This window comes from Nyctibius grandis, chromosome 6 (genome assembly GCF_013368605.1).
Source record: "Nyctibius grandis isolate bNycGra1 chromosome 6, bNycGra1.pri, whole genome shotgun sequence".
NCBI classification, from domain to species: Eukaryota; Metazoa; Chordata; class Aves; order Nyctibiiformes; family Nyctibiidae; genus Nyctibius; species Nyctibius grandis.
In genome coordinates this window covers 61,649,982-61,677,709 of record NC_090663.1, presented here as the reverse complement: position 1 = coordinate 61,677,709, position 27,728 = coordinate 61,649,982, and the positions used below count along the sequence as shown (strand labels likewise).

At 42.4% G+C, this 27,728-nt stretch overlaps 1 protein-coding gene across 1 annotated transcript; it reads right to left on the bottom strand.

Moving 5' to 3' along the window:
• HADH (hydroxyacyl-CoA dehydrogenase) lies at positions 1 to 26,435 on the bottom strand. Its single transcript, XM_068404124.1, has 8 exons — positions 26,239 to 26,435; positions 15,484 to 15,612; positions 13,817 to 13,974; positions 9,950 to 10,076; positions 7,018 to 7,107; positions 5,399 to 5,471; positions 2,333 to 2,449; positions 1 to 1,289 (listed from the first exon to the last, which is right to left on the bottom strand). The coding sequence occupies exons 1-8, from the start codon at positions 26,365 to 26,367 to the stop codon at positions 1,171 to 1,173; spliced, it is 942 nt and encodes a 313-aa protein (XP_068260225.1). The 5' UTR covers positions 26,368 to 26,435; the 3' UTR covers positions 1 to 1,170.
• Between the last annotated feature and the right edge of the window lie 1,293 nt (positions 26,436 to 27,728).

Below are 27,728 nucleotides of genomic sequence, written 5' to 3'. Positions count from 1 at the left end.
TAATTATTCATAATTTCTTTAATTAAAAAATATATATAAGCACTCAGTTTGCAGATCCAAAATACACAAAGTATAAGGTGACTACTACTCAGTTGAACTGGAACTCCAACCCTCATGCCCGCTTGCTCTGCAGTATTTGGAGAAAAGGCAGGATTTGCAGCACTCCCACCATGAACAGATCCAGGCTCTGCTAAGCCCCAAGGAAGTAAGTTGCAAAATAGAAGGTGCCTCACGCAGCCAGACACACCCATTTGTTTACACAGCACAGAGTGCGATTTCAGTCCCCCGAAGTACTCAACTACAGCAGCAGTGTAGTGTGTAAAAATGACACTTAAAATGCATAGCCAGTAAATAAAGCCAATTTACAGGACTCGAGGAAGCATATGGAAGCTCTCACCAGCTTCCTAGCTGAGTTAATAAAAACCAAATCTATGTATTAGGCCCTCCAGAATAGAAACCACCTCTTAATTATGTTTCTACAGCACCTAGCAAAAGGAGGCCTTCAACCGGTCATTGAAAATGCCAGAAAATCCCAACACAAATCATGATTTCTGCTTTTAAATGCTGTATTGGGAACCTTCTGTCCAGGTGACAGCCTGCCATTGCAGGATTTCATTTTTTTTTTTTTTAAAAATATGACATTCAAAAAATTATTGTTCAAGGCACTGTAATTTACACCTACAGATTAGCACTGCACTTAAGAAAAATCCTAACTTAACAATTTACTGCCTTTCCGTCGCTACGTTTGCCAGGGTGAAAAGAGACTGCCACCCAGTGGGCTACAACCAAGTACATCAACTGCAAGCCATGACATTCAATACAGAATTGCTGAAAATTTTATTTTTAAGGAAGTGCAGTTATTTTTAGTATTTTTCCCGTTAATATAATAATGTTTTGAATACATAAATTCACTTGACATTCTGTCCTGCACCTGAAAAATCAACATTTGCATGAAGGCACTGTACATATAAAGATTTTTAGAATTACAATCTACCAAATCAAGCTTTCACCAGAGAAATAGTTAACTAGTGCAATCACTCAGTTCAGAGGTGGGATATGTTCTAAATGCAGCTTGTGCCATCCTTGGGAAGGTTTAAACAGAATTCACCTGTAATACGGCAATGCTGAATAGCATACACAGATAGTTTAACACCTCTCAAGGTTTGGAGTTCATTTGTATTTGTAAAATCCTTCTCCAGTCTTCTTACCCAGCTTCTTTTCTTCTACCAGTTTATTCAGGAGTGGGCTGGGTGCAAAAAGAGGATTGTTGGGCTCTAACGAATGCCATCCTGGTGGAAGAAAAGAAGTGGATGAATTAGTAACAGTTCTGTTTATATGCAAAGATAACAGAGATCTGCATCTCCTTAGGAAAACATTAAGAGGTCAGAAAACTTGAAGGAGGTTTGGAACTTATTCTAGATTCTCTTAAGACCCTTCAATACAGCTTCATAAAGCACAGATCAGTATTGATAATTACAAACAAATCTAGCAATTAGTCTTTAGGCATAGTCTACTCTAAACACTTTATATAATCTCCGTGAATGAGGATTTTTAGTACTTTAAAAAAAATTAAGAATAACTTAAAATATAGTTAAGTACAAGGAAATAAAACAAAGGCTATGCTGAAAAGAAATTCAAGCCAAAAAAAATTCCAAGTTGAATTTTTACCTGTGAAATACACGGTCAGTTAGAACAATATAACACTACTCCAAAGTACTGGCTAAAAGCAAAAGAGGCTTCACGGAAGATGCCATTTGGAAAGTGACATTCTACCTCGGAGAATATTTAAGCTGCTCATTCAAAATAATACAACCACCATCAAAAAAACATCACCAATTATGTCTTTTTTTGTTGTTGTACTGATATTCATCCACTTATCAACTGGAGTGAAAGAGAGATAGTATACTTGCATCTTTTAAGGTATTTACTGGGTTTCCTATTAATTGAGAATGAAAACATGGCTGGCAGAAAAAGGATAGGGAGTCTCTACATTTGTTGCTTTTCATCAGAATTTCTTACCTCCAGTACATGCGTCTCCTCCCACTGATTCTTTTATAAAGTTCCACTAATATTATTATTATTTTCCACTGTAACTTGATGAAGTCAGCAAAACCACCACAGTTCTGCCCCCATGTACATACGGTACAGGCATACCATACAAATGCTGTATTCATACAGCATTCTGAGCTGAATTCTCATTCCTTTCTCCTCAACAGTTAAAAGGCTACGCCATAAACATTTAGTTTAAACTAAGACTCAGATTTTCATTAGAACATTCATCTACAATTTAGCTAAAAAAGGGGAAAACCAGAAGAAAATAAGCATGCAATACCATCTATAATGTATTTACTGGTATCCAACCCAACATAGTCCAGCAGTTCAAATGGACCCATGGGATAGCCAGCCCCAAGCTTCATAGCAACATCAATATCTTCCTTTGATGCATCTCCTAGAGAAAAGATTGACAGTTTGATGAACAGAGAAGATTCCGCATCTACTTGGCACCACTAATAAATAATTAACAGGGTGTTATTTCACCCTGGTGCAGCTCTTCACAGAAATCTCTACACGTTTCAGAACCACAAAAAACAGAGTCAGCATACACATGCTGAAGTATGAAGCTGAATCTCTCACAAAAAAAAAAAAAAAGCCCATCAGGCCTGCTTTCCATTTTTCTATCTTCCTCTTGCATTTCAATATACATCACTACACTATTGATGGAGCCACAGCTACTGTGATCAACCTATCAGAAAGACTAGAGGAAGAATTGGTCGCTATGAAGAATCAAGAGCTTCTTTTAGAGGCAGCTGAATAGAGTAAGTAAGGAAAGATCTCAATTTCAGCTCCATGAGATCAGCAGCAGCTTTTGAATGATGCACAGGACAGAGCTGCCCTTACACTACAACAGGCAAGGGATATCCAGCTGATGGACAAGGTAGGCATGGGGAGGGGAGCAGTAGCAGCTGAGTAACATGCTTAGTTACAGCAGCTTTCACTGGAGGATATCTATCAGCATCACAGACGGAACATAGGACCCGAAGAGACTGTGCAGGTGCAGTTAAATTTATGAATTCCAAAATTCTTAAAAAAACAACTTACCAGAAATCTGTTACTTCTACTTCAGTCTGTGCCTATAAAAATATAAATCCTGCATTGCTACATTATCACAGTTAATATTCATCTAATTCTTTTGCTGGGAATGCGTATTTTATGCTGTCACGAAAGCAGATGCACCTCTACTGCTTATTTCTAACACTTATTTTGATAAAGGCAGTGCCTTTATCAGAAGGAACAAAGTTAAACAAACTCCAGAGGTACTTGTTAAGTAACCTCCATGCTCGATGCACACAGGCACTCAGGGTGTCCAAAAGCTTGGCAGACATAGCCTGTGCAATTTATACATCCAAGATCAGAGAATTTTAGAAATAAATTTTCAAAATCTCTTGTAAAGGCAACAACTTCAGTGAAAGTTCTGTATGAAGAACACATGTAAATCTTCAGCTCATTTGAAGTTGATGCAGATGTACATACTTCTTTTATCAACAGATTTGTTCCACTTTGTCAAACTCGGGACTTGGCCACCTGACAGTGTACAGTTGCGTTACAATACAATTCAAACTAGTAAAAGGGCAAACAAGGGTTGTACCCCCTCATTCATATTAGCCTCCTAGTAAAAAGCAGACTTCCATAGAAACTTGACTTTGTTGGGGTTTCCACTAAGAATAGGGCAGTACAGACCACCATACGTTAATATTTATAATATTCCCCCTGTTTAAATCACTGTTAATATACTAAAGGTATTTTGCCTATGCAAAAATGTACATTTAACCCAAGGAGATTTTGTATAAATAAAGACTCAAGGGCTGACCCAATACAATGGTATTTCAGTGCTTGGGGTTGCCAGGAAAGAGACCCAATTTCATACTAATGGGGATGACAATCTGGCTGAAGTGTTACTCTGAGAATTAACGCAAAGGATATGATAAAAATTTAACCTGATTCAATGGAAAATACGAATTAGAAGACAGCCATCAGGCTTTTCAAAACATTAACCAGCTTTTTAAATAGATTTCATGAGAGTTAAAAATTTATAAATGAACTTTAACAAGTTTGGAAATATCATACTGTTGAACAAAATACAAACAGAATAAAGATTTAATCAAAATATTCTTTTGCTTAGGCAGAAAACAGTCAATTTTAACATACAACCTCAGTGACTGTTTTCTTCTACATTTAATTAGAAGTTCTATTGTCTCCTGAAATATGCATAATGATATACATCACTTAACAAAGGCACCTCTTTTACACACACTGGAATATCCATACACTTTATTTAAAATTGTGACTTTTCTCTAAGAGAATAATGCCCCCTTGCAACCATGCCTTTGCCTTTCAAGTCACTAAATTTGCTCTTTTCTCCCTTTGAGATGCAATTAGGTACATCTGTTGATGGATAAACAAGTAGTGTTGGTTTATATTTTTTTTCAGGAGATCAAACCATCCCTTCCATGTGCTATAAAAGAGAGTTTTAATATTTAAAGCATATTTGGTGGAATACTGATAACGGAGTGCTTTCATCTGTAAAAAAGCAGCTATTTCAAAACTAAAATGTTTCAAATTACATTCTTAGTAGCATGGAGCTATGAGCAGAGCACTTGAAATAAAAGCAATTATACTCCATGATCTCCTCTTTATCCACTACCTTATTGGCTTGTTTCCTTTTCAAAACAATTATCAATGCTTTGAAAAATTTAGTGGTCTTTTGGGGATTTGTGCTTATTTCTACCTACCCTCAGTATTAACGTAAAAGGGACAAGCAGTGAGATGGGAGCTCCTGAAGAACCCGTGTCTAAAAAAGGACATAGAAGAGGAACAGGAGGTTTTATGGGGCAATAGTTGAGCCCAAATCACTTGTATGGCAGTACTGTAGTGTGACACTGAATATTATACTACTTACCTCATCTGAAAATTGGTGGTTTATTTCACAAGCCCAATATAAGTGAACTCAGGAGAGCTTTGCTAATGGTTCCATTATGGGATTTTCAATCACTTTCATTAATGTCTCTTTGGATGGAGAGAGGGAGGTTCCTGATTATTTGGCAGAGGATATTTTTACATTGCACTACACTCACCCTGTCATCTCCAAACCAGAAACATTTTCCACCACAAATTTCCCAGACAAGTAACCAGTACCTTCTGACTCTGCACACACTGACATTTTAAAGTGAAGACAAGGTCTTTCCAACTACACATATTGGCTTATATTTGATGTTCACTATTCACTTCCAGCCTTTAAGTTCTGAAACTTTTGAGGGAATCCCAAAGCTTTTCTGAAGGGATATAACATTTAGCAGTGTTATATGTCAACATTCCCTGAAGTCAATATCCCAACGAGTACCTCTCTCAAAAAGTCGAACAGCTTCCATCATATATGGCACCAAGAGACGGTTTACAATAAACCCTGGAGTATCCTATGAAAAGAAAAAAAGGGATTCTAAATAAACATTCTTTACCAGTACTACACTTAAACGCTACATGACAAATTAAACAAGTGGATGAAGACACTTATTGAATCATCAACTTCTGGTACTCTCTAAACTGTATTTTTCATGTGATTTACCTGCTCAGTATTAAAACACAAAGGATGAATTTCACAAACAAGGAATGGCACATAAACATTCATCATGACTGAGAACAATAAGACTACTACAAGCCCAACTCAATTATCTTAAAACAATTTAATGTGGCCAGCTGGCAAATGCCTTTTCTTTAGCAAAATTCTGCTGATACAATTTCCTGAAGGATACGAGAAGAGCAGTTCTTCCCTAGCAGTTTTTCGTGTGTGTTCACTACTAGAAATACTCCTGGCTAAATAGTCTACTTCTCCCCCACTGCTCACTGGTAAACCATGCTTTTGAAAGTTAGGATCACTTCAACAGCAAGCACCAATGCTATCAATGAAAAGATAAGATACATGCTGCCAGAAGATAACGAACTGATACAGAACTTCCTTTACACAAGCTTTAATCAAAATCAGAAATACAAAGAAAAGAGAAAGAGATTTGCAAATATAGTATTATTTCATATACTACTACTCTTTCAGATGTTTATTTTTCATTCCCTTTTATCTCAGTATTTAATTCAGGGAATTCCAAGCAACTTTTCTTCTACAAACAGGAATTTTAAAAAAAAAAAAAAAAAAAAAGAAAGAAAGAAAAAAAGGTTCAGATATGGAGACTGCATTACCCTCTACCCAAGCTAATTTATAACAATAATTCATCATATATTCTGCACATTACATACTGAAAAACTGTGACAGAAACAGGAAAAAAGTCAACTAAGGCCACAGAGCAATTTAGCAGTACAGCCAGAATTAGAGTCCAGCATCTAGACACTGAATTACTGGTAACTACCAGATTGCAGGCCCTTCTTTTTATGACCAAATGTCTCCTGGGGGTGTGAAACTCAAGGCAATAGCTTGCATAAAGCTACCCAGACCACAACTTAATGGATTCAGAAAAAGTGTGCTTAGGAAGTAGGGTGTTCCTCTAGAGAAAAAAAAACAAAGCTGCAAAGCAACGAAGATTAATGTGGGTCTAGTTACTGCAGTCTTAAGAAAAACTTGCAATGAGCCCACACCACGAAGGATTCATCCAACTGCCTCACAGTACAAGAGGTAGCAGTCTTGCCTCTAGCATGGCTGAAGATGTGCTTCTGCTTAAGCTTTCCAGTCCAGGCTTCTGCAGGACTGGAAAAGAAAAACCAAAAACAGTAAATCCTGATACTTGTGAGTTTTGCTGCTCTAGACAAGACATCTAGAGTCACTCTACTTTGAGGAATTTGTGGTAACTGTGTGTTTTTTCTTTGTCAAAATGCTTTTAACAGGGAAGAGAAACTGGACAAAAAGCAGCCTGGAAATACTTGAAGTGCTCTTACATCTGCTAAAACCTACCACCTTAAAATTAACAGTTTTCAAGAACAGACCTTCTGAACACTACACAATCAAAACATACTCACCTTACAACTGACGGGACTCTTTCCTACCGCTTTACTGAAATCCACAAGTGATTCAAAAGTCTTTTGGCTAGTCATTGGAGTCTTGATGACCTGGGCAGAAGGAAGGTAGGGAGAGCGTAAGCACATTTATGAGCAGAATCTCTCTCATGTCCCAGTACAGCAATGATTAAACTGTAATCCAGAACACAATTCCAGAAATTCACAAAACATTTGTGGATATACATGTAACAGACACAGAAGTCTATTTTAAAGATAGATATAGCATTTTGCACATTTTGAAAGTATGTGTTTCTTTAAGATACTTTCCCACTCAGTCAGTATGGATGGTAAAAGGGACCATCCCTGGAATCACATTTAGAGATTACAGTATAACAGAACAACTTTAAAAGATACATAGTCTCTGTTGCCTTGGGAAACATTATGGCATCACTCTAGAGAACCATATTAGCAGACTTATAGTTCCTTATATAAATGGTTGTAATATCTACCCTGTGCCCAATGTAAACACAACAGACATTTAATTCTAAAGAAAATTTAAAATCTATCTTTCAAATTTGTGACAGCCTCTTAGCTTTTGAGTAGTATGTTTCCATGTTGATTTTCTTCACAACCGAGTCTTTTGTCACATGTAGTATTTTCTATACTTCATTGGAGTTGGATGCATTAAGTCATTTATTAGAGACCTAACTCCTGCCCCCCTCCAAAAAAAGAAGAAAAAGAAGACTTGCAGAAGCTGAACTGGTTGTGGTATTTGTGTTGAAATTGACCTCCATGTGCCGTAACCAAAAACTGCTATAGCTAAGCAGTTAAGGCGGACGTCCCTGTTCATACAGTTAAGTCATACAGAGATTTCCCCGCATCCTAATGACTGACATAAGGCCAATATAAAAAAAACCCACCGTTAGGACTGAGGAAAAGGCTTGTTTCTCAGCAGAAAAAATAGTGTTCTTTTACTTTGCTATTAGATAAAAATATCTGAGATACTTACATAAGATTGCAACAGTTTCAAGAATGAGTTTTTAACATACACTTCTGAATTTTGAAACACTAGCACTAGCCTTTTGGATTATTAGAGAAAGAAATCCCCTCAAAGCTATGTGCTTCTGAGCATGAGATCAACAATCTATGAAAAGAGCAGGTAAGACTCAAAGGCACTGCAGATTTGTGACCCATGAAGGACAGTTTCCATGACAGACGACTGGCAATTTCAGTAATATCTTCCATAGTTTTGGCGATTCTCTTGATTTTCCCCTCAATTATTTCAAACTGAAACATCTGTTTTTACATAGAAAATGTTCTACAATGTTTGTCAATGCCAATCCTGATTTACAGCAGCAGATCTGAAACAAAAGCAAAGCTTTAAAAAGTGTATTTATTTACTAATACTGCCGCCTTTCAAGATCAAGTCACTAAAAGCACAGCTTCTGTGTTTTAAAGTTCTTCAAATACTACTCGCTAACTGGAGTGACTCTGAGGTAGGACACTCATAAATCAGGTGAAAAAAAACACAAATTATAAAGATTGACCACAGCAGTCAGACAGGGATTGCTCTGTTTTGTTTTTTACAAACAATGACAGATACCTTCTGTATTTTTCAAATCTCACAGAGGATTAGTTTAGATTTCTAAGACTATCACTTGTTTTAGGCTTGAGACAAGGCATAGAACATTTCATCCATAGAAATAAATTACTGCCAACAAGTAATTCTTAGCACAGAAATCAATAAAGCCTATGTTAGCCTAAGGAATTATGCTAAAGATTTCTGTTATCTCTGACAACACCTACAAAATTCCTCCCTTTCCTTCTTAGAACATTTCCCCAGAGCATATTAGACTAAAAAAAAAAAAAAAAAAATGCACGTGGGTATAGAAGTTAGTGAGAGAGAATTTGCAAATGTCCCAGCCCTCATCAGACAACCATACTCTGAATCAAATGTGTTCATTTCAGCCAAAAGGTACAAACATTTCAAAAGGGGGAGGAAGACACAGAGCAAGCAACTGCATAACATGTATTTTAATGGGAAACAAGCAAAAAATATAATGAAGTGAATCTCAGGAGTTCAAAAGGCAGACAGAACATATTTGAAGTGCTTGTCGCCAAAGCAATACTAGAACTAATCACTCATGGGACAGAGGAAAAAGATTTACAGCATTTAAGGGCACAAAGTACATGAAACTTTGGGGCAGAGTGGCCAAAATGCAAAGTTTATTTTCACTGACTTAAGAGTTTATAAATTCTGTCTGATCAAGGTCAGCCATGAGGGAAGGTGAGAAAAAGGAGAAGAGAGACCTGTCATTTTTACTGCAACGTGACCTTTACTTTGGAGGCTCAGATAAACTCTTATATCAGATTATTTCTTATTCTGCTCTACACTGCAGTATTATTAAAATTGCGTGACGTAGCCAAAGAGTATGTTTAGAAAAGACGTCTGAAGAGTTATGTAAAAACTTCTTTTTACACTTCCTTAAAGGCTGGGAAATAATGTAATGCTTCCAGACAAATCACCTGGAACATTGAAACAAACATGACTAACTTTGTATCAAAAGCCATAAGGGCAGTAACATTTCATCTCACATCATTTTGTATCGATTTCCACACTGGTAACAATTAAATTCCTCTGTCAGTCACGAGATGATTTTGTTTAAGCTGTCAGTAGTTCTTACTAATCAGCTTGCCTGCATGCCTGAAATGATCACTGTAAACAGCAGTTCAGTGGAGAACTTCGGAGCCTCGAGACTGAAGGAGTTACCTCTGTCTCTTCAACCTGCCCCTCAACAGAGACTGCACCACCTGCTTATCACTAGAGGTAGCTTATTCCATCTCGGAAGAGCTGCAGACTGAGATCTGCTCTTCCATCTAACTGAATCGTCAGTGATGACAACTGCATTGCTGTGCTGCAGTGGTTATTATGCTGATGTTATGAGACACTTACCTCCACAAGCTTCATCATAGGCACAGGGTTGAAGAAATGGAGACCACCAAATCGGTCCTGCCTGGTGGTTGAGTTAGCCAGCTGCGTGATTTGCAAGGATGAAGTGTTGCTTGCAAATATCGTATGCCTGGAAAAAAGAAACATAGGGATTGCATAAATGACAGCTATTTTTCTGTAATTTGTTACGAAAAAGGAAATAAAAAATCCTGAAAATTCCTGTTTACACTTCTTCCAAATATTCTTTTATTATTTCCCCACCATAAAGTGGGCCTTATATTGTTCTGAGGTGGGGTACTAAAAAGAGTATTCTACATTTCATAGTTTTGACCTTGCAAGGTCAATGCATCCAGAAGACACTTATCTTCACTGAAAATCTGCTATTCATATAAAAATTAAGCACATTGATTTGTGAGATGTAATCATTGCTAAGTTTATATCTGGACTCACTTAAAATGAGATTTATTTTACCTCAGCATCACTTCTGCAGGTGAATACTGTAGCCTCACACAACATAAAGCCTTGGGAAAAAAAAAGCATTAAATTTGGATTGTATACAAGGGCATTTTATTCACATCTTCTGCTCTCAACAACCAATTGTTTTAAATTGGGTTTAAAATAGAATTTACATGCCTCTGTGACTTAGAATTACACAATCCACGCTTCAGGTGACAGCAGAGTTGGAAGACTTTTGAACACAACAGTACTAGTGAAGCCCTAGTGATGCTTTTCCAGGCGCCAGTGTGCTTTTGCTTGGTGCCATGTAGTGGGTGCGGGGAAGACATAAAAAAACAGAGTCCAACACAAGAGAAACATACCATTTCAATAAAACATTTCAAAAAAGTCCAGCTCCATTACACAGTGAACACTGAACAACACACCTTTCCACATCTAAAGATAAATCCTAGACCAAGAGATGCTGACAGGCATTCCCACCACCCAGAAATAAACAGAAAGCAAGTAGGCAAGATCTCTTAAAGGGGATACCTAAAAATTATTTTGTCATGTTCATTATGTTCCTGTTTGGAAAAGTGCTGCAGTGTTTAAATGCCTAAAAGCCATAAAGAGCGTGGGGATATTCTACAAAAACCCTGGCCTGACCTTTTCAAAATGGAAAGGTGAGACTGACTCAATTTGAGAAAAGGAAAACAGAACTGAAGAGTGGGTAGCAATGTTTTATTGTCTGCTCTGAAGACTATGAGCGTGGAACACAGTAACGATTACCATATTAGGAAGACAAGTATGACACTGAGAGGAATATAACATACACAAGCGATTTTGCAAAGCTCTAAGAACGTGAACTAGTATGCTGTCAGACTGATGGCATCCAAGAAACAGCATTACCATTTCACCTGGACAGCTACCCAGATGAGGGATACCCTGAGTTCCCAATACTCTCTGGGATTGCCAAACTATCCCAGCTCATTACATTTTCTCTGAAAACTTAAAAGAAATTCACTCCCCACCCCCAAATAAAACTTCTCTCAACAAAGAATAACTTTCCCACCCCCCTCCATTTACAGATCCACTTTCAGAGAATTATAGTTCTTTTATAAGAAAAAAGGAAGAGGAATTAAGTTAATTGTGTTTTGTTTTTTTAATGCAACACTTCGGTGTTGTGCTGTCCCCAGGCTTATCTTCATTGGAGAGGTCATTATAGTGCAAAAATGGGAGACGAACATGTAGCTGTTGCATCTGAGAAAACACATGAGACACGGGATACAGTACAAAAGAAGAAAAATGCAAGGTTTCACACAGCTTACGTTCCAAAGGCATAATTCATCATCTTGTCTGAGCAACTGTAATACATTGTCCCTTACGTTTCAGTCAGCTATCAGCTACCCCTGCGGTACATCCTGAGATTTGAACCACGACAGGTCCTCTCTCCTCAGAAGCCTGGTCTTTTATGATCTCTGCCTATAACACACCCCCTACAGTGCCATCAACGCCCAGGGCCTCACAGAAGCAGAGCTTCTCCCGAGACTCAAAGCTATCTTTAAACAAATCTTGTCTTTGTTACCAATCACCCACAAGTCCACCACCCCCATTAAGCTGACACAACAGTTAGTCCATATAATAGTTTTAGAAATTTTGAAACATTGAATCTTCGCAAAGGCTGTAGGACGCGTGCACTGACAAGGAGAGCTTTCCATTCCACCGCAGTGCCGCGCAGGGTGAATAAACCCTACTGCTTCCTTCTGACGCACAGAAAAACACTAGACGTTTCTGCCTTTCCCCATGCTACTCACACTATCTGCAACTCCATATTCCTCACATAATTACAAACTACACTTTGTATCTAATAGCCCATATTTTAAACACTTGGCTAGTATGTTTCACTATTTTACTGGCTTTTCTTTCTTTTCATCTAGACTTTCTACACTGCAACTCATATTCTTCACCATTCACTTCCCTCTTCTTTCTCCTACATGTAAGGTATCTGTATGTTTATCATCATTTCCAATTCTCCTCTTAAAAAGGAAGGCTTCTTGTCTAACGTCATTTTTCCTAACCCTGCAAAATCATGTCTTTTGCCACAGGAAGGAGCATATCTGAACAACTCCCAGTACCTTTTAATGTTCTGTAATGTAAAATTTGATGTTTCAAGGCAGCTATGCCCACAAACAGCTCAGTCTTATGAAAAACAGCCTCAGGTGTTCCAAATATACATATTATTAAATGAGGCTCCAAGTCCCTGTGCCCACTTTTCTTTGCTGATGGTTTCTAGACAGTTTGCCATTTAGTACATTCTAATTTGTTCTTTAGCTTTCTCTGATGAATATCGACAAAGACTCAGGCAACCAATGGTCTGTTTTCACCAAATAAGCACAATCTAATCATGACAAGGTACCCTGGTAATTGCCAAAGGCAGCTACCGACTTTTGTCTGTCAGGCTACGGGTAACGGCAAGTTACCCTGTGCTCAGTGCGTGGCTGTGATCATTTATTGTTTTCAGAAGTACCAGGTAATTTTCATTACCAACCATATGAGACAGCCTGAAAACCTCCCCAGGCTGAAATCGACTAATGATAACATCTTTTCTCCTTTGACACTATATGCAAGACACAGCTTGCCTAGTTCTTAGTCAAAACCCCCAGATTTAGCTATACCAGTTAAAACCTCAACCTGCAAGCAGTCAAGGCCCTGTGATCCTGAGTCATCCATTACCAGGATCAAGCTTCTGAGACTGCACGCTCATCTTAACAGCATTTTTGGGTTTGGACACAATTCAACAGTAACTTCCAACAGTTATCAAATATAGTCCAAAGAGTTCCGGGGACTGTAAGTAACTGAGTGAGTGCCTGCTAAGAAATTATTTACACTTTTACCTCACACACAATTACCAGCAATGAGCTATTTCCAAACTCTCGTAATACAAAGTAAACTTTGTTCACTTAACCTGACTGTGACTTACGGCTAAGATGCCGAGACTTCTGAAAACTTGTTCATGTCAGGCATGCTGAAAACAAATATTTTGTCATCCCAATTCCCTGTTTAAATATGGGAACACGTACGTTAACCATACTCCATGTGCACCAGGACAAGCTTATTCTGCTGTTGTGCATTTGGATTTAGATTTGAACTTGTTAAGTAGATGGACAAACTTTACGACTACATACCCAGAAGCACATCAAATGAAGCAACGTAACAAGCAAATAAACCTGGTGAATACACCTGAAAGTATCTGTAACATATGCATCTGGCACAACAACTATTGCATACCACATGAGAGTCTGGAGTTAGTCTAAGGCAGAAAAACTCCTGTTTTTAAAAAAAGCAGCTAAGAAAATGCAGAGCCAACGGTGTAAGAATAAAAACACAAGACACAAAGGTCTAAGTTTCAAAATGTAACAGGAAAAATACACATACTCTGGAGCAAACTTATCCAGCCTCTTGAAGAGTTCATTTTTGATTTCCTGGTTCTCCACAATGGCTTCTATCACCAGATCCGTGCTGTGGACCACTGCTACTGCATCTGTGCTTGTTGTGAGGTTCTTTAAGGTCTTCTCAATGAACTCAGCACCAGCCTGAAACATTTCCAAGAAGTTGCAATGTCTATTTACAACAATTTAATTTATTTTTACACGAAAATCCCCTTATGTACTCTCAAGTATTTTTAAGCCCTCAAAAATTCAGGCAGTCTGCCACATTTCCAAACCAGTGAGAAAGTTCTAAGTATGTACAGATACAATGTTTTCACTGACAAAATTTTCCTAGCCAATCAAATCTGCTTTGAAACAAATAGGAGGCCTTTGAATTCATTCTTTTAGGAAGACTATTTGCTGCAGTCCAACCTTCAGCATAAAAGTCTGAGTGAACAACTGGTTGGTCGATCAGTAGTTTCTGAGACAACCTGGACTTGCCCTCCATAAAGAGGAACTTTTCCAGTTTCAAACCTTTGCATTGTTTTCATTCAGTGATTATCTGGTTTCACTCCTAGGAACAGATATGTACTAGTTCATGAATACTTCAGTAAATGAAATGGCCTACACTCACTATAGTTTCAGTGCAAATGTGGGGAAAAAATATTCTGTTTTCTGAATAGTAAATCTGCCAATGACTGACTCGGTTTGTGAGGACAGAAATCAAACAGAACTGCAAGACTTTCAACCAAGGGTAAATGGAGACATAGCACAAGTAAAAACATGCCTGCACGCTAGAATATAATGTCATAAAGTACAAGCATCACGTGGACAATTTTCTTTTGGATTAAAAGACTCCCCATAACTATGCATGTATGCTCTGGTTATCCTGGTTATTACTATAATTTTTCTTCTGTACTCCCTCATGCAAACAAGCCCTTTTTCATTTCCTTTGTCTGCTGCATCATTCATGCTGGTAATCATCAATACCAGTATACGTTATACATCTTAATATGTATCAAAAGAAGAATTGAATCTGCTGTGGAATTCAGAGAAACAAGCATAGCAACAAATAACCCTTAGGATATAAATCTCGATGCATCAACTGCTCCACAGTGACTTGCTGTATGCAAGTCTTACTCAGTGATGTAAATGTATCTTATACATCTAATTCATGTTACTCCAGGGTAGTTAAACATACACTCTCATTTCCTTTGCAGTAATCCTGCAAAGACTGTGGCCAAGTCTTGGGGGGGGCGGGGGGGGTGGGGGAAGATTCCTTACTAAGGTATTAAGAAAATTTTGTTACTATTTGCTTTTGGACAGAATTGGCGCGTGCCCAGGTAAGTGCTCAAAAATAGCTTGCTATTAAGTTAGGATGAATAATTTGGCACAATTTCACATTTAGCATCTGTTTTAAAAGGTCACCAAGTTGTTTTAAATCTTTATCTCAAGGCTGAAGTCTACAAAGGAAAGAAAATAAGGTAAGACATGTTTCAACCGCCCTGAATCAAAAAAATAAAATCCAAGTTCTTCAGCACACTGGAAAAAGTTTTCTTTTTAAGCCAGTGTATTAACATGCTCTATAATGCATAACTGTAAACAATATCAGAACTTCAGTATGGTAGTTTTTATTCTCCTAAGTTTTCCTAGAAGAATAAAGAAGACGTCAACCTCAGGCTTATCTGCAAACTTCTTCTTTGTCACTCTCTTCAAACTCTCTTCAATTCCTTTTGTAGACTTTTTAAGGATTTCATCTGACTGGTCTACTAACACCACAGTGTGACCACTGGCTGCTGCAACCTGTAAGTTAGGAAAAAAAAAAATTCAACATCAATCTCATAAAACAACCAACCATACTGATTTGTGTCGGGGCTGACAACACACTAGGCAATGAATTAGGCAAAAGAGAGCTAAACAACATTGAATCAAGACTTACACACTTTACTAGAAAAATCATAAAAACTTGCACACAGTTGGCGTGGAGGGGAAGGGATAAAGGACTCAAGCAACTTGAGGGAAACGGAAAAAGAAATCCATTTTTCCCCCAAGCTGTCTGCAGAACGCTACCTGTGCCTGGAGGCAGCTGAATTCTGCTGCTATGGCTAAAGAACAAACAGCTGTCTTGAAAAACAGCAAGTGGCTTAGCTGTGATCCTTGCATCTTGTAAGGGAAAAGGGCTGTGGAGACCGAAACTGGAATATTGGCAGGGTGAGCGGGTGGCATAAGGGATGGCTATCCCTGTGTTCCCAGGATGCAGTGTAACACAACTCTGCTGTTAGGCCACCAGCCTGTCCCTGCAACAGCAGGAAGGTGAGAGTGGAGCTGGGAGTAGCAGAGAAATGTTTGCCACTCCAGGACTCTGCACAGACCTGAACGGCCTGCAAACTCTCCTTACTATGTACTTGGTACAAACACTGGCTCAGCTACGGGCAGCACTACTGGGTTGTCTTTTTGGTTGGTACTCAATTAATTTCAAACATATAATGTCACTTTCTCACATTGCAACAGCCTATTAAAAATCAGCTGTTCATTATCTGTTACTTCACTATTCATTAATTTATGTTTCTCTTGTTAGTTAGCAACAGCCTATCTTCATTTTCAGAATTCTTCAACTAACAGAGTTAGTTATCATAATTGTGGAAAACAGATGTTAAAACATGATTCCACTAACTGTTTTTAAAGTCACACAACTTAGGAGCTTCCCTTCTGCAAACTTTTACCTTACATCTAACCTTGCACCTGGAGACTAAAGATTCTCCTGTGCCCCCAAGACCTACTCCAACAAAGCTAGCTAAAATGAAAAACACAGAGATCTCTCCTGAAGAAATGCATGGTGCTATTCTCATCCGAACTGCCTCACTAACCCAGCAAATAACGAAATGCCAGACTGCCTCTGGACAGCAGCAGTATAGCTTTAACAAGGTGTCAGTATGCGGCTTGACATTTCTTTACCCACCTTTTTTATATTTTTTTTTTATTTTCACTATGGCCATTTCATAAAAACAACTGAATCATAACAAACGTTTACACCAAGCTTGGACTCACACTCCTAACACTTCATCTGTTGCTGATCATTTGCAATGGCAAAGCAAGACCATTCACTCTTCAGAAGAAAATACCAAGAATCAATATCAAGCACATTTATAAGAGATGCTTCACTGATTATCCATTTATGATTACACCATCACTGACCAGCTGGCAAAAAATCCTAAAAAAATTAACATCTCCCTTTTCCTACCTCATTCTTACCATATTTGCATGGACAGGTGTCCTGGTTTGGCCCAAACCAGGCCAATTAGTCTTAGAGAAACCAAGGTCACTGCTAAATTCCTCACTGCTTACGAGTGAAGAGCCGAAGGGGGTTGTACCTGCAGGGAGGAGTGGACGGGGCAGGTGACCCAGGATTGACCGGCAAGGTTGATGACATCCCATACATGTCATTCTCACTTTCCTGCTTATCACTAACCCACTGCCTCCTGGAGGTGGGGCCCAGGAGGGAGGGGCCCTCCTGTCTCCCACTGATTGGTACCAGCTTTGCCAAATCTCCAGTTAAAAGCCTGCAGGTGTGATAGCAGGGGAGCTACTGCATTTTCCCCTCTGCCCGTGCTGGGGAGAGCTACTACATTTTCCCCTCTGCCTGTGCTGGGGGGAGCAACTCTGCCTGAGGAGGATTTCCAAGCTCTTGATCTTGGTTTTGTACATATTTGTATATATTTGGTTATTTCTATTATTATTGTTATTATATTCTTTTTCATTATTATAGTTTATTAAAACTGTTTTAACTTTCCAACCCATAAGTCTCTCTCCCTTTTCCCTTTCCCTTGGGGGGGGGGGAGAGGGTTAACAGAGAGCATCTGCCACCTGGTTAATAGCTGGCCCAGCTTTAAACCGTGACAGATTAATTGGTGCCCAACGTGGGGCTCGAGAGAAGCTCCAACAGGTTGCTCTGATAAGTTGAATCCTGGCTCTGGTGGGAGGAGACCTGGAGAGCTCAGCTGAGAAAATATCAGATTTCTTCCTTTGAGATTTACAAGGGGTTGGAAAGTTAAAACAGATAGTGAAGATGGTGATGTCATTTTTGAATGCTGTGTTATCTCATCTTTTTATGGAGTTTCTTTCACAATTGAGTATTGCAATGATGCCTTACCTGCCGTGGGCACTGTGTTATTGCTTGCTTCTTATGAATGTTTACATGCAGTTTAGCAGTGGGCGCTGGTCGAAATGTATTGTTTTGGTATGGGGTTTGATACTGATTTATGCTGTGATAAACTGGGCAGTTAATATTCCGATCTCTTATCTCTATGACACAATGATGGGCAGCTTTAATCGCGAATCAGTAGCAGCGACTTCATCTGCACACTCCAGGCGTCCTTTAGCAGATTCTGTTAATGATTACACTTCCAGTTTTACTTTGGGAAATAGTACCTTCTCCTTTTCTGCCAAGCTGATTCCACTAGATTTTGCGAAATTAGGATGGTGCTGTCTAGGTGGCATGTTTTTATTTTTGGTTGTCCTGAATGTGTTTCTGATGTGGGATAAGATTAAATATCGGTGCAGGGACAGTTGTAGGTGTTATGCAGCCACCTCAGATCCTACAGTGTGTACTGCCGCTACAGCCACTAAACCCACTGAAACCTTGGCAGCCTGTACCACAGCTGCTACAGCCCCCAAGATGGCCACTGTAGCTACTCAGACTCTCAGCACTCCCAAGACAGCCACTGCATCTACTCGGACTCCAGCATCTATCGAATCTCTACCAATTGCTCCTGTAACCAGGAAGAAATACCAAAAGAAATCAGCTCGTGAAGTGAAGGATGATGACTCAGAGCCTTCTAAGGCAGAGCCATTATATGACCCAGGTGAGGGCCCTTCTCAGGCAGAGTTAGGGCCTGACACAGATGGGGGTTTCCTCGATCGTCCTTTTAAAGCAGACCCATCACAGAAGAAAGGTCCTTCTAAAGCAGAACTATCACAAGAGGAGGACTCGGACGTAGAGATAACCTACCACTCCTTATCCCTGAAGGACCTGAGAAATATAAGGAAAGACTTCAGCCGTTATGACAGTGAACCTATTATTACCTGGCTGCTCCGATGCTGGGATAATGGGGCAGACAGCATGCAATTAGATGGCAGAGAAGCCAGACAGTTGGGATCCCTGTCCAGAGATGGTGGTATTGATAAGGCGCTCGCAAGAAAGTCAAACACTATCAGTCTCTGGAGGCGACTCTTGTCAGCTGTAAAGAGCAGGTATCCCTATAAAGATGATGTTATGAGTCACCTAAGCAAATGGACCACTATAGAAAAAGGTATTAACTACCTTAGAGAACTGGCTGTGCAAGAGATCATTTATAGACACCCACGGGACATTGTAGATCCTGTAGATCCTGATGAAGTGGAATGCAACCGATCCATGTTTCGGAAGGTTGTGAAGAATGCTCCACCGACATATACCCATACATTATCAATATTAGTATGGGGAGAAGATGATATGGCACATTCTACTGTGGGCGAAATGGCTAACTGTATGCGACAGTATGAAGATAGTATTTTTTCCCCACTGCAGGCACGCATCTCGGCTGTGGAAAAACTGACTAAGGAGAACAAGGACTCATTTAAACAACTGTCAGACAAACTGTCCATGATCGAGAATAAACTTGACTCTCTACCTACACAGGCGCGCGTTGCAGCCGTTAGGAGAAAACGCTCTCCTACAGGACCAGCTCAAAGGAAACAGAACACATCACGAGGTATCCTGTGGTTTGCCCTGCGTGGTTATGGGGAGGACATGAGCAGATGGCATGGACAACCTACCAGTACCCTACAGGCACGAGTACGTGAGTTGCAAGCTAAAAGAAATACCAGAGAGAATTTTTCTAGAAGAATGGCTGCTCCAGTTACCAGTGAGCAGGACCCCAGTCAGGGTAGATGGGCCTCAAATTCCTTTTTCCCAAGTGTGAATAGGAGAAATGAAGGTCCAGTCCCTGTGAGCTGCATGAATCCATTTCTTAATTAGGGGGGCCCTGCCTCCAGCCAGGTGGAGGAGAGGGACAACCGAGTTTATTGGACTGTGTGGATTCGATGGCCTGGCACATTAAAACCACAAAGGTATCGAGCCCTGGTAGACACTGGTGCACAGTGCACCCTAATGCCATCGGATCATAAAGGGGCAGAACCTATCAGCATTTCAGGAGTAACAGGAGGATCTCAAGTGTTATCTGTATTGGAGGCCGAAGTGAGCCTAACTAAAAATGAATGGAAAAAGCACCCCATTGTGACTGGTCCAGATGCTCCGTGCATCCTTGGCATAGACTACCTCAAGAGAGGGTATTTGAAGGACCCAAAAGGGTATAGATGGGCCTTTGGTATAGCAGCTGTAGACACTGAGGACATTAGACAGCTGTCTACCTTGCCTGGCCTCTCAGAAGATCCTTCTGTTGTGGGGTTGCTGAAGGTTGAAGAACAACAGGTGCCAATTGTTACAACGACAGTGCACCGACGACAATATCGCACCAATTGAGACTCCCTGATCCCCATTCATAAACTGATTAGACAATTAGAAAATCAAGGAGTGATTGGCAAGACTCGCTCACCCTTTAATAGTCCTATATGGCCAGTGCGAAAGTCTGATGGAGAATGGAGATTAACTGTGGACTATCGTGGCCTAAATGAAGTTACGCCACCGCTGAGTGCTGCCCTGCCAGACATGCTAGAACTTCAATACGAACTGGAGTCAAAGGCAGCCAAGTGGTATGCCACCATAGACATTGCTAATGCATTTTTCTCTATTCCCTTGGCACCAAAGTGCAGGCCACAGTTTGCTTTTACCTGGAGAGGTATCCAGTACACCTGGAATCGACTGCCCCAGGGGTGGAAACACAGTCCTACTATTTGCCATGGACTGATCCAGACTGCACTAGAAAAGGGTGGAGCTCCAGAACATTTTCAATACATTGATGACATCATTGTGTGGGGAGATACAGCAGCAGAAGTTTTTGACAAAGGGTAGAAAATAATCCAAATTCTTCTGCAAGCTGGTTTTGCCATAAAAAGGGGCAAGGTCAAGGGACCTGCCCGGGAGATCCAGTTTTTAGGGATTAAATGGCAAGATGGGCGTCGCCAGATCCCGATAGAGGTGATCAACAAAATAACAGCCATGTCCCCACCAACTAACAAAAAGGAAACACAAGCCTTCTTAGGCGTTGTGGGTTTCTGGAGAATGCATATTCCAGATTAAAGCCAGATTGTACGCCCTCTTTATCAAGTGACCAGAAAGAAGAATGATTTTCAGTGGGGCCCTGAACAACGACAGGCTTTTGAACAGATTAAACAAGAGATTGTGCATGCAGTAGCCCTTGGACCAGTCCGTACGGGACAAGATGTTAAAAATGTGCTCTACACCTCAGCTGGGGACAATGGTCCTACCTGGAGCCTCTGGCAGAAAGTACCAGGGGAGACTCGAGGTCGACCCCTAGGATTTTGGAGTCGAGGATACAAGGGCTCCGAGGCCAATTACACTCCAACTGAAAAAGAGATACTGGCAGCATATGAAAGAGTTAGAGCTGCTTCAGAGGTAATTGGTACTGAAGCACAGCTTCTCCTGGCACCCCGATTACCAGTACTAGGCTGGATGTTCAAGGGTAAGGTTCCCACTACCCATCATGCAACTGATGCGACGTGGAGTAAATGGATTGCATTAATTACACAGAGGGCTCGAATAGGAAACCCTAATCGCCCAGGAATCTTAGAAGTGATCATGGACTGGCCAGAAGGCAAAGACTTCGGAATGCCACCAGAAAAGGAGGTGACACGTGCTGAAGAAGCCCCACCATATAATGAACTACCAGAGGATGAGAAGCAGTATGCCCTGTTCACCGATGGATCCTGCCGTCTTGTAGGAAAGCATCGGAAGTGGAAAGCTGCTGTATGGAGTCCTATACGACGAGTCACAGAAGCCACAGAAGGACAAGGTGAATCAAGTCAATTTGCAGAGGTAAAAGCCATCCAGCTGGCTCTAGACATTGCTGAACGAGAAAAGTGGCCAAGGCTGTATCTTTATACTGACTCATGGATGGTGGCAAATGCCTTGTGGGGGTGGTTAAAGCAGTGGAAGCGAAGCAACTGGCAGCGCAAAGGGAAACCTATTTGGGCTGCTGAATTGTGGCAAGATATTGCTGCTCAGCTAGAGGAACTAGTCGTGAAGGTACGTCATGTAGATGCTCACGTACCTAAAAGTCGGGCAACTGAGGAACATCGAAACAACCAACAAGCGGATCAAGCTGCTAAAGTGTTCCAAATAGATTTGGACTGGGAACATAAAGGTGAACTATTTTTAGCTCGGTGGGCTCATGACACTTCAGGTCATCAAGGGAGAGACGCAACATACAGATGGGCTCGTGACCGAGGGGTGGACTTAACCATGGACTCTATTGCACAGGTTATCCATGATTGTGAAACATGCGCCGCAATTAAGCAAGCCAAACGGTTAAAACCTCTGTGGTATGGGGGGCGGTGGTTGAAATATAAATATGGGGAGGCCTGGCAAATTGACTATATCACACTCCCTCAAACCCGCCAGGGTAAACGCTATGTGCTTACCATGGTGGAGGCGACCACCGGATGGTTGGAAACATACTCTGTGCCCCATGCCACTGCCCGGAACACTATTCTGGGCCTTGAAAAGCAAATCTTGTGGCGACACGGCACGCCAGAGAGAATTGAGTCGGACAATGGGACTCATTTCAGAAACAGTCTTATAGACAACTGGGCCAAAGAGCATGGCATCGAATGGGTATATCACATCCCCTATCATGCACCAGCCTCTGGGAAAATTGAACGGTATAATGGGCTGTTAAAAACTACCCTGAAAGCAATGGGGGGTGGAACCTTTAAAAACTGGGATAAGCATCTGGCACAAGCTACCTGGTTAGTTAACACCAGGGGATCTATCAATTGAGCTGGCCCTGCTCAGTCAGACCTTCTACATACAGTAGAAGGAGATAAAGTCCCGGTGGTGCATGAAAGGAATCTATTGGGAAAAACTGTCTGGATTCTTCCTGTAACGGGCAAAGGTAAACCCATTCGTGGGATTGCTTTTGCTCAGGGACCTGGATGTACTTGGTGGGTGATGTTGCAAGATGGTGAAGTCCGATGTGTCCCTGAAGGTGATCTGATTCTGGGTGAGACTACTTAATTCTGAACTGTATGTTGTTGCTGCATAAGTGTCTTTCAGGTTAAGACAGTGGTGATGAGACCGGAGCTAGCTTCATCAAGTGGCGTCCAGTAACCTCCTCGAGTCTGACATCTTTAACCTGCAACCCGTGGGCACGAACCATGACAAAAGAGAGACTGCTAGCCAGAAAGACTGCTGAGAGACTGCTAACCAGATGGAAACCCACAATCCTGAACCAAATGAACTTGATGGACTTTTTGCATAAAGATGAATCATAAACTAGTGATATGTATATCTATATTTGAAAATGAAAAGGTAGTGGTGATCTGAGTATGACATGAATGGTATGGAATAAGGGGTGGAATGTCCTGGTTTGGCCCAAACCAGGCCAATTAGTCTTAGAGAAACCAAGGTCACTGCTAAATTCCTCACTGCTTACGAGTGAAGAGCCGAAGGGGGTTGTACCTGCAGGGAGGAGTGGACGGGGCAGGTGACCCAGGATTGACCGGCAAGGTATTCCATCCCATACATGTCATTCTCACTTTCCTGCTTATCACTAACCCACCACCTCCTGGAGGTGGGGCCCAGGAGGGAGGGGCCCTCCTGTCTCCCACTGATTGGTACCAGCTTTGCCAAATCTCCAGTTAAAAGCCTGCAGGTGTGATGGCAGGGAGAGCTACTGTATTTTCCCCTCTGCCCGTGCTGGGGAGAGCTACTACATTTTCCCCTCTGCCTGTACTGGGGGGAGCAACTCTGCCTGAGGAGGATTTCCAAGCTCTTGATCTTGGTTTTGTACATATTTGTATATATTTGGTTATTTCTATTATTATTGTTATTATATTCTTTTTCATTATTATAGTTTATTAAAACTGTTTTAACTTTCCAACCCATAAGTCTCTCTCCCTTTTCCCTTTCCCTTGGCGGGGGGGGGGGGAGAGGGTTAACAGAGAGCATCTGCCACCTGGTTAATAGCTGGCCCAGCTTTAAACCGTGACAACAGGAAAGAAGAAAAATGGCAAAAGGTCATACCATCTCCTTGCAATTCAAACACACACTTGCTCAGACTCTACTATCCAATAATCTTGAGAATACCAAATAAGAAACACAAGAGTGCTAGGGAGTCAGTTGAGGTTTTTCTCAAACAGAAGTGCTTTTCACATGGCAGAATCAGAAATTATAAACTCCTGGCTCTCGGCCACACATTTTAACAAAGGTTACCTTCTCCTAACAGTATGAGAAAGCAAGGAAAGGGGAGAGACAACTTCTTAAGTCTTCTAAAAGGAAGGAAAAGCTTTATTAATAGGGTGCAGAGGAGACCCCACTCAGTGTTATAATCATCTCTGCTTTGAGATAATTTTGGATTGATAAATCAGAGGCAGATGGTCAGCAAAACAACCCTTGGTCCTTAACAGTGGTAGAAGACTGCAACCCCTGTTACTGCCAAATACCAAACATGCTTCTCTTGACAAGCTGTCCTCTGAAAATGTGCAGTCTAACAGTATATGCAGATCAGTTCACTTTCCTTGCAGAATTATAACCTTTGCATAGTGTTCCTCTTCCTCAAACATGTTCTTTGATGGTTCTTTCAGTGGAAACCTCAAGCTCTAGTATCAAGGTACAAAGGAGTGTTTTTATCAGACAAGTTAATAAACAACTAGCCAATTCCTTAGCAAAAAATATAGCCCCTGTATTCCTCCTGCTAGAGATTTGCCAGGAATATGAGTAATCTTCAGTTCTGAGAAAGAAACCCATTAATACATTAAAATGGAGAACTGCTACTTATGAACATCAGCCTCCCTGTCAGTTTCCACTTGGGGATGCCTGCATGCTCCAGTTACTCCTTGTGAAGTTTGTGAACTACCCTGGTATCTTGGGCAACAGACTCTTTCTGTGAATTAAGTAAATACCTAAATCTTAAATCACTGACAGGACTGTTCAGTCTTCTGTTCCAAAGCTATCAAGTTAAAGATGAACTTGAAAGCCAAAGGCCTGAGATTAAACACTGGGAAAATAAGTCCTATTTAAATATAAACCACTTCCTAATTCTGCAGATGACTGACAGCTAAATGTTCATTTTAGCTGCTGTATTCTACTTTACTAACTTGTAAAATGTCACCTGATCTGCTCCCTTAGCAAGTCAGAAGCAGCTTCTTTCTTGGACCAACATTTTCCAAATATTCTTACACACCGTCTGGTTTATAAATAGTCCACACACTGTCTTAAGAACCACCTTAAACGATTTAAAACATTGACCTTGGCTCTTCTTGCCCACCCGTCTGACCCGGAGATGTGTGGATTAGCAAGAGAACAAAAAGGTTAGAAGTTGAGCCCCGGGACAGCAGCGGTGCAGCAATACTTTCTACTCCGCCGCAGCAATAAAAGCGAACTTGGCAGCAGCCTGCTCACCCGGCAGGACGGGTGGGCCCCTCCACGCCCCAGCAGCCCTCCTCCTCGGGCCGGGCTGCGCACACGCGGCCCACGCCGGCTCCCCGACGGCCCTGCGCGGGGCAGGCGGACGGGGCGAGCCCCAGGCGCACTCCGGCAGGTGCGCCCGTCCGGCTGCGTCGTGGACCAGCACTGTCGGGCACGGCTGAGCGTAGGCCCCTCCAGTGCAAGAACTGCCGCTGGTTCTGACACAACACAGGCTGAAAAAAGGACAGCGTGAAATAATTCGAACACGAACTATGATGTAGTTTGAGAAGTTTTGTTTTGTGTTTGAAATATCGCTCCTGCCTTGCAACTCACAGAGAACACTTGAGCAGCAACTCGACCCGTGCAGGTCGGCGAGGCCGGGCCGGCGGGTGGCACCGACACGTGACGCTCCCCCAGGGAGCCGGGGCGGAGGCCGCCGCCTTCGCCTCCCCCTGCGCCCTCGCCTCCCCGCTCGGGGCAGGGCAGAGCGCTACGGCGGAGCCGGGCTCAACTTCAAGTCAAACACCTACGCGCAAAGCAAGAAGCGAAGGGGACGCGAGGAGCAGCGGCGCGCTTGGAGCCGGGGCTGCCCCGCCGCCTCTGGCCGGGAAGGGGCCCGGTCTCGCCGCAGAGCACGAACCGCGGCCCCTGCCAGCGCAGCCTTCAGGGGAGCGGAGCGCCAGCGCGATCGCCACCTCAGCCGACGCGCCGCGGCCAGGCCTGCCCCAGCCCCAGCCCCAGCCCCGAGCGAGAGGCGAAGGGCCCTCCAGCTGCACGCACCGAGGAACGGCCGCCATGGCGGGGCCGCCTCCCCTCGCCCCACCGCCGGGCCGGGCCGCGCTCACCTGGGCGATACCGGCGCCCATGAGGCCGCCGCCAATGACCGTCACATGCTTGACGATCAGCTTCTTGGCGGCCGCCGTGGCGGAAGCGGAGGAGGCGGCGCGCACGAAGTGGCGGGTGGCGAAGGCCATGGCGAAGGCGCGCGGCGGGGAGCGCGGAGCTGAAGGCGGCCGCGGCGGGGCCGGGCCGGGTTTGGCCGGGCCGAGGCGGGCGGGGCGAGCACTGCGCTCCGCCCCGGGAAGCGGCGGCCGATCCCGGGCCCGGCTGCCCGCCGCGGGGCGAGACGGCTTGAGTCCTTCGCCTTCGCTGCTTTTGACCCCCCTGAAGAGGAGCCGGGTGGCCCCACCAAGGTCAGCACCACAGAAACACCGCCGCGCACAGCTAAAGTTCCCTGCTAGTCCCTGGCCGGCGTTTGGCCAGCAGCGGGCTCGGTGCGAAGGCTGCTCTAATGACTGCCCTTCGCAGCGGAGGTCACTGCATTGCCTTCATCATGTTCACGTTTCTGTGGTAGCAACTCAATTTCTCAACGTTAGAAGCACTCTGTAATAAGAGTATTTCCCAACTAGAAGGGGATTTCATTTTCAGGCTAGCACAAACTACATAGTAAACAAACAAAAAAAAATCAGATCCTTCCTTTATAAATACTAATGGTTGACTCCTGTCAGATGCAGACCACCACCATTTTCCATCTCATTCCTTTATCGCCAGAACAACCAGCACTTCAAGTCAGCAACAGCTGACATGGCAATTGCAGCGTATTCTACTTGAGTCAGCATTGGGGTAAACATTAAGCAACTTGTTTTCTTCAAACAAAAGCAGCAGAGTATTCTCATATCTGTGCACTTTGTACCAAAAGCACAAGGCAAAAAATTCCCCCTTTCCTCACTCAGCCTCATCTGATGGCAGATTAGTCAGGAGCAGTATGTGGCTGCTGGAAACAGCTTTACCCAGAGACTCAGTTACTGTTCTTTGCGTATACAAATGACAGCTGAGCAGGTAATTAATGACATTCCCTCAAAAAATAACACCATACCAAGTTACCTGCAACCTAACTCCAGGGTGTAAGACAAGGATTTCCACGTACAGCTGCTGCTCCCAAGCGCCCAGCTCTCCACACACACCAGCGCTCGCACCCGTTCGGTCCCCACAAGTGCTTCAGTTGTCTCCTGCTCAGCCCTCCCCTTCTGTGTGCAAGGATCTCCTGCCTCTCCCTGGGCTCCATCTGGGCCAGAGGCCCCAGGTCTCTGCCCCCACGCCAGGCTTTCCCTGGGCACCCCCTTCCCTCCACTCTCTGACCCCCTCTATGCCAGGAGTCCAACAAAACTACACCTTGACTCTGCCCGCGGTTTTCTTTCCCACCTCATTCCTCAGACTGCGCATCTCCTCCTGGTGGCAACTCAGTCGCCATCTTCCTCATCTCTACTCTTCCCTCTTCTTTTATTCCGAGTAACTGTTTTTAAAACTGCATTGAGAGAATGAGCAGACATACCCT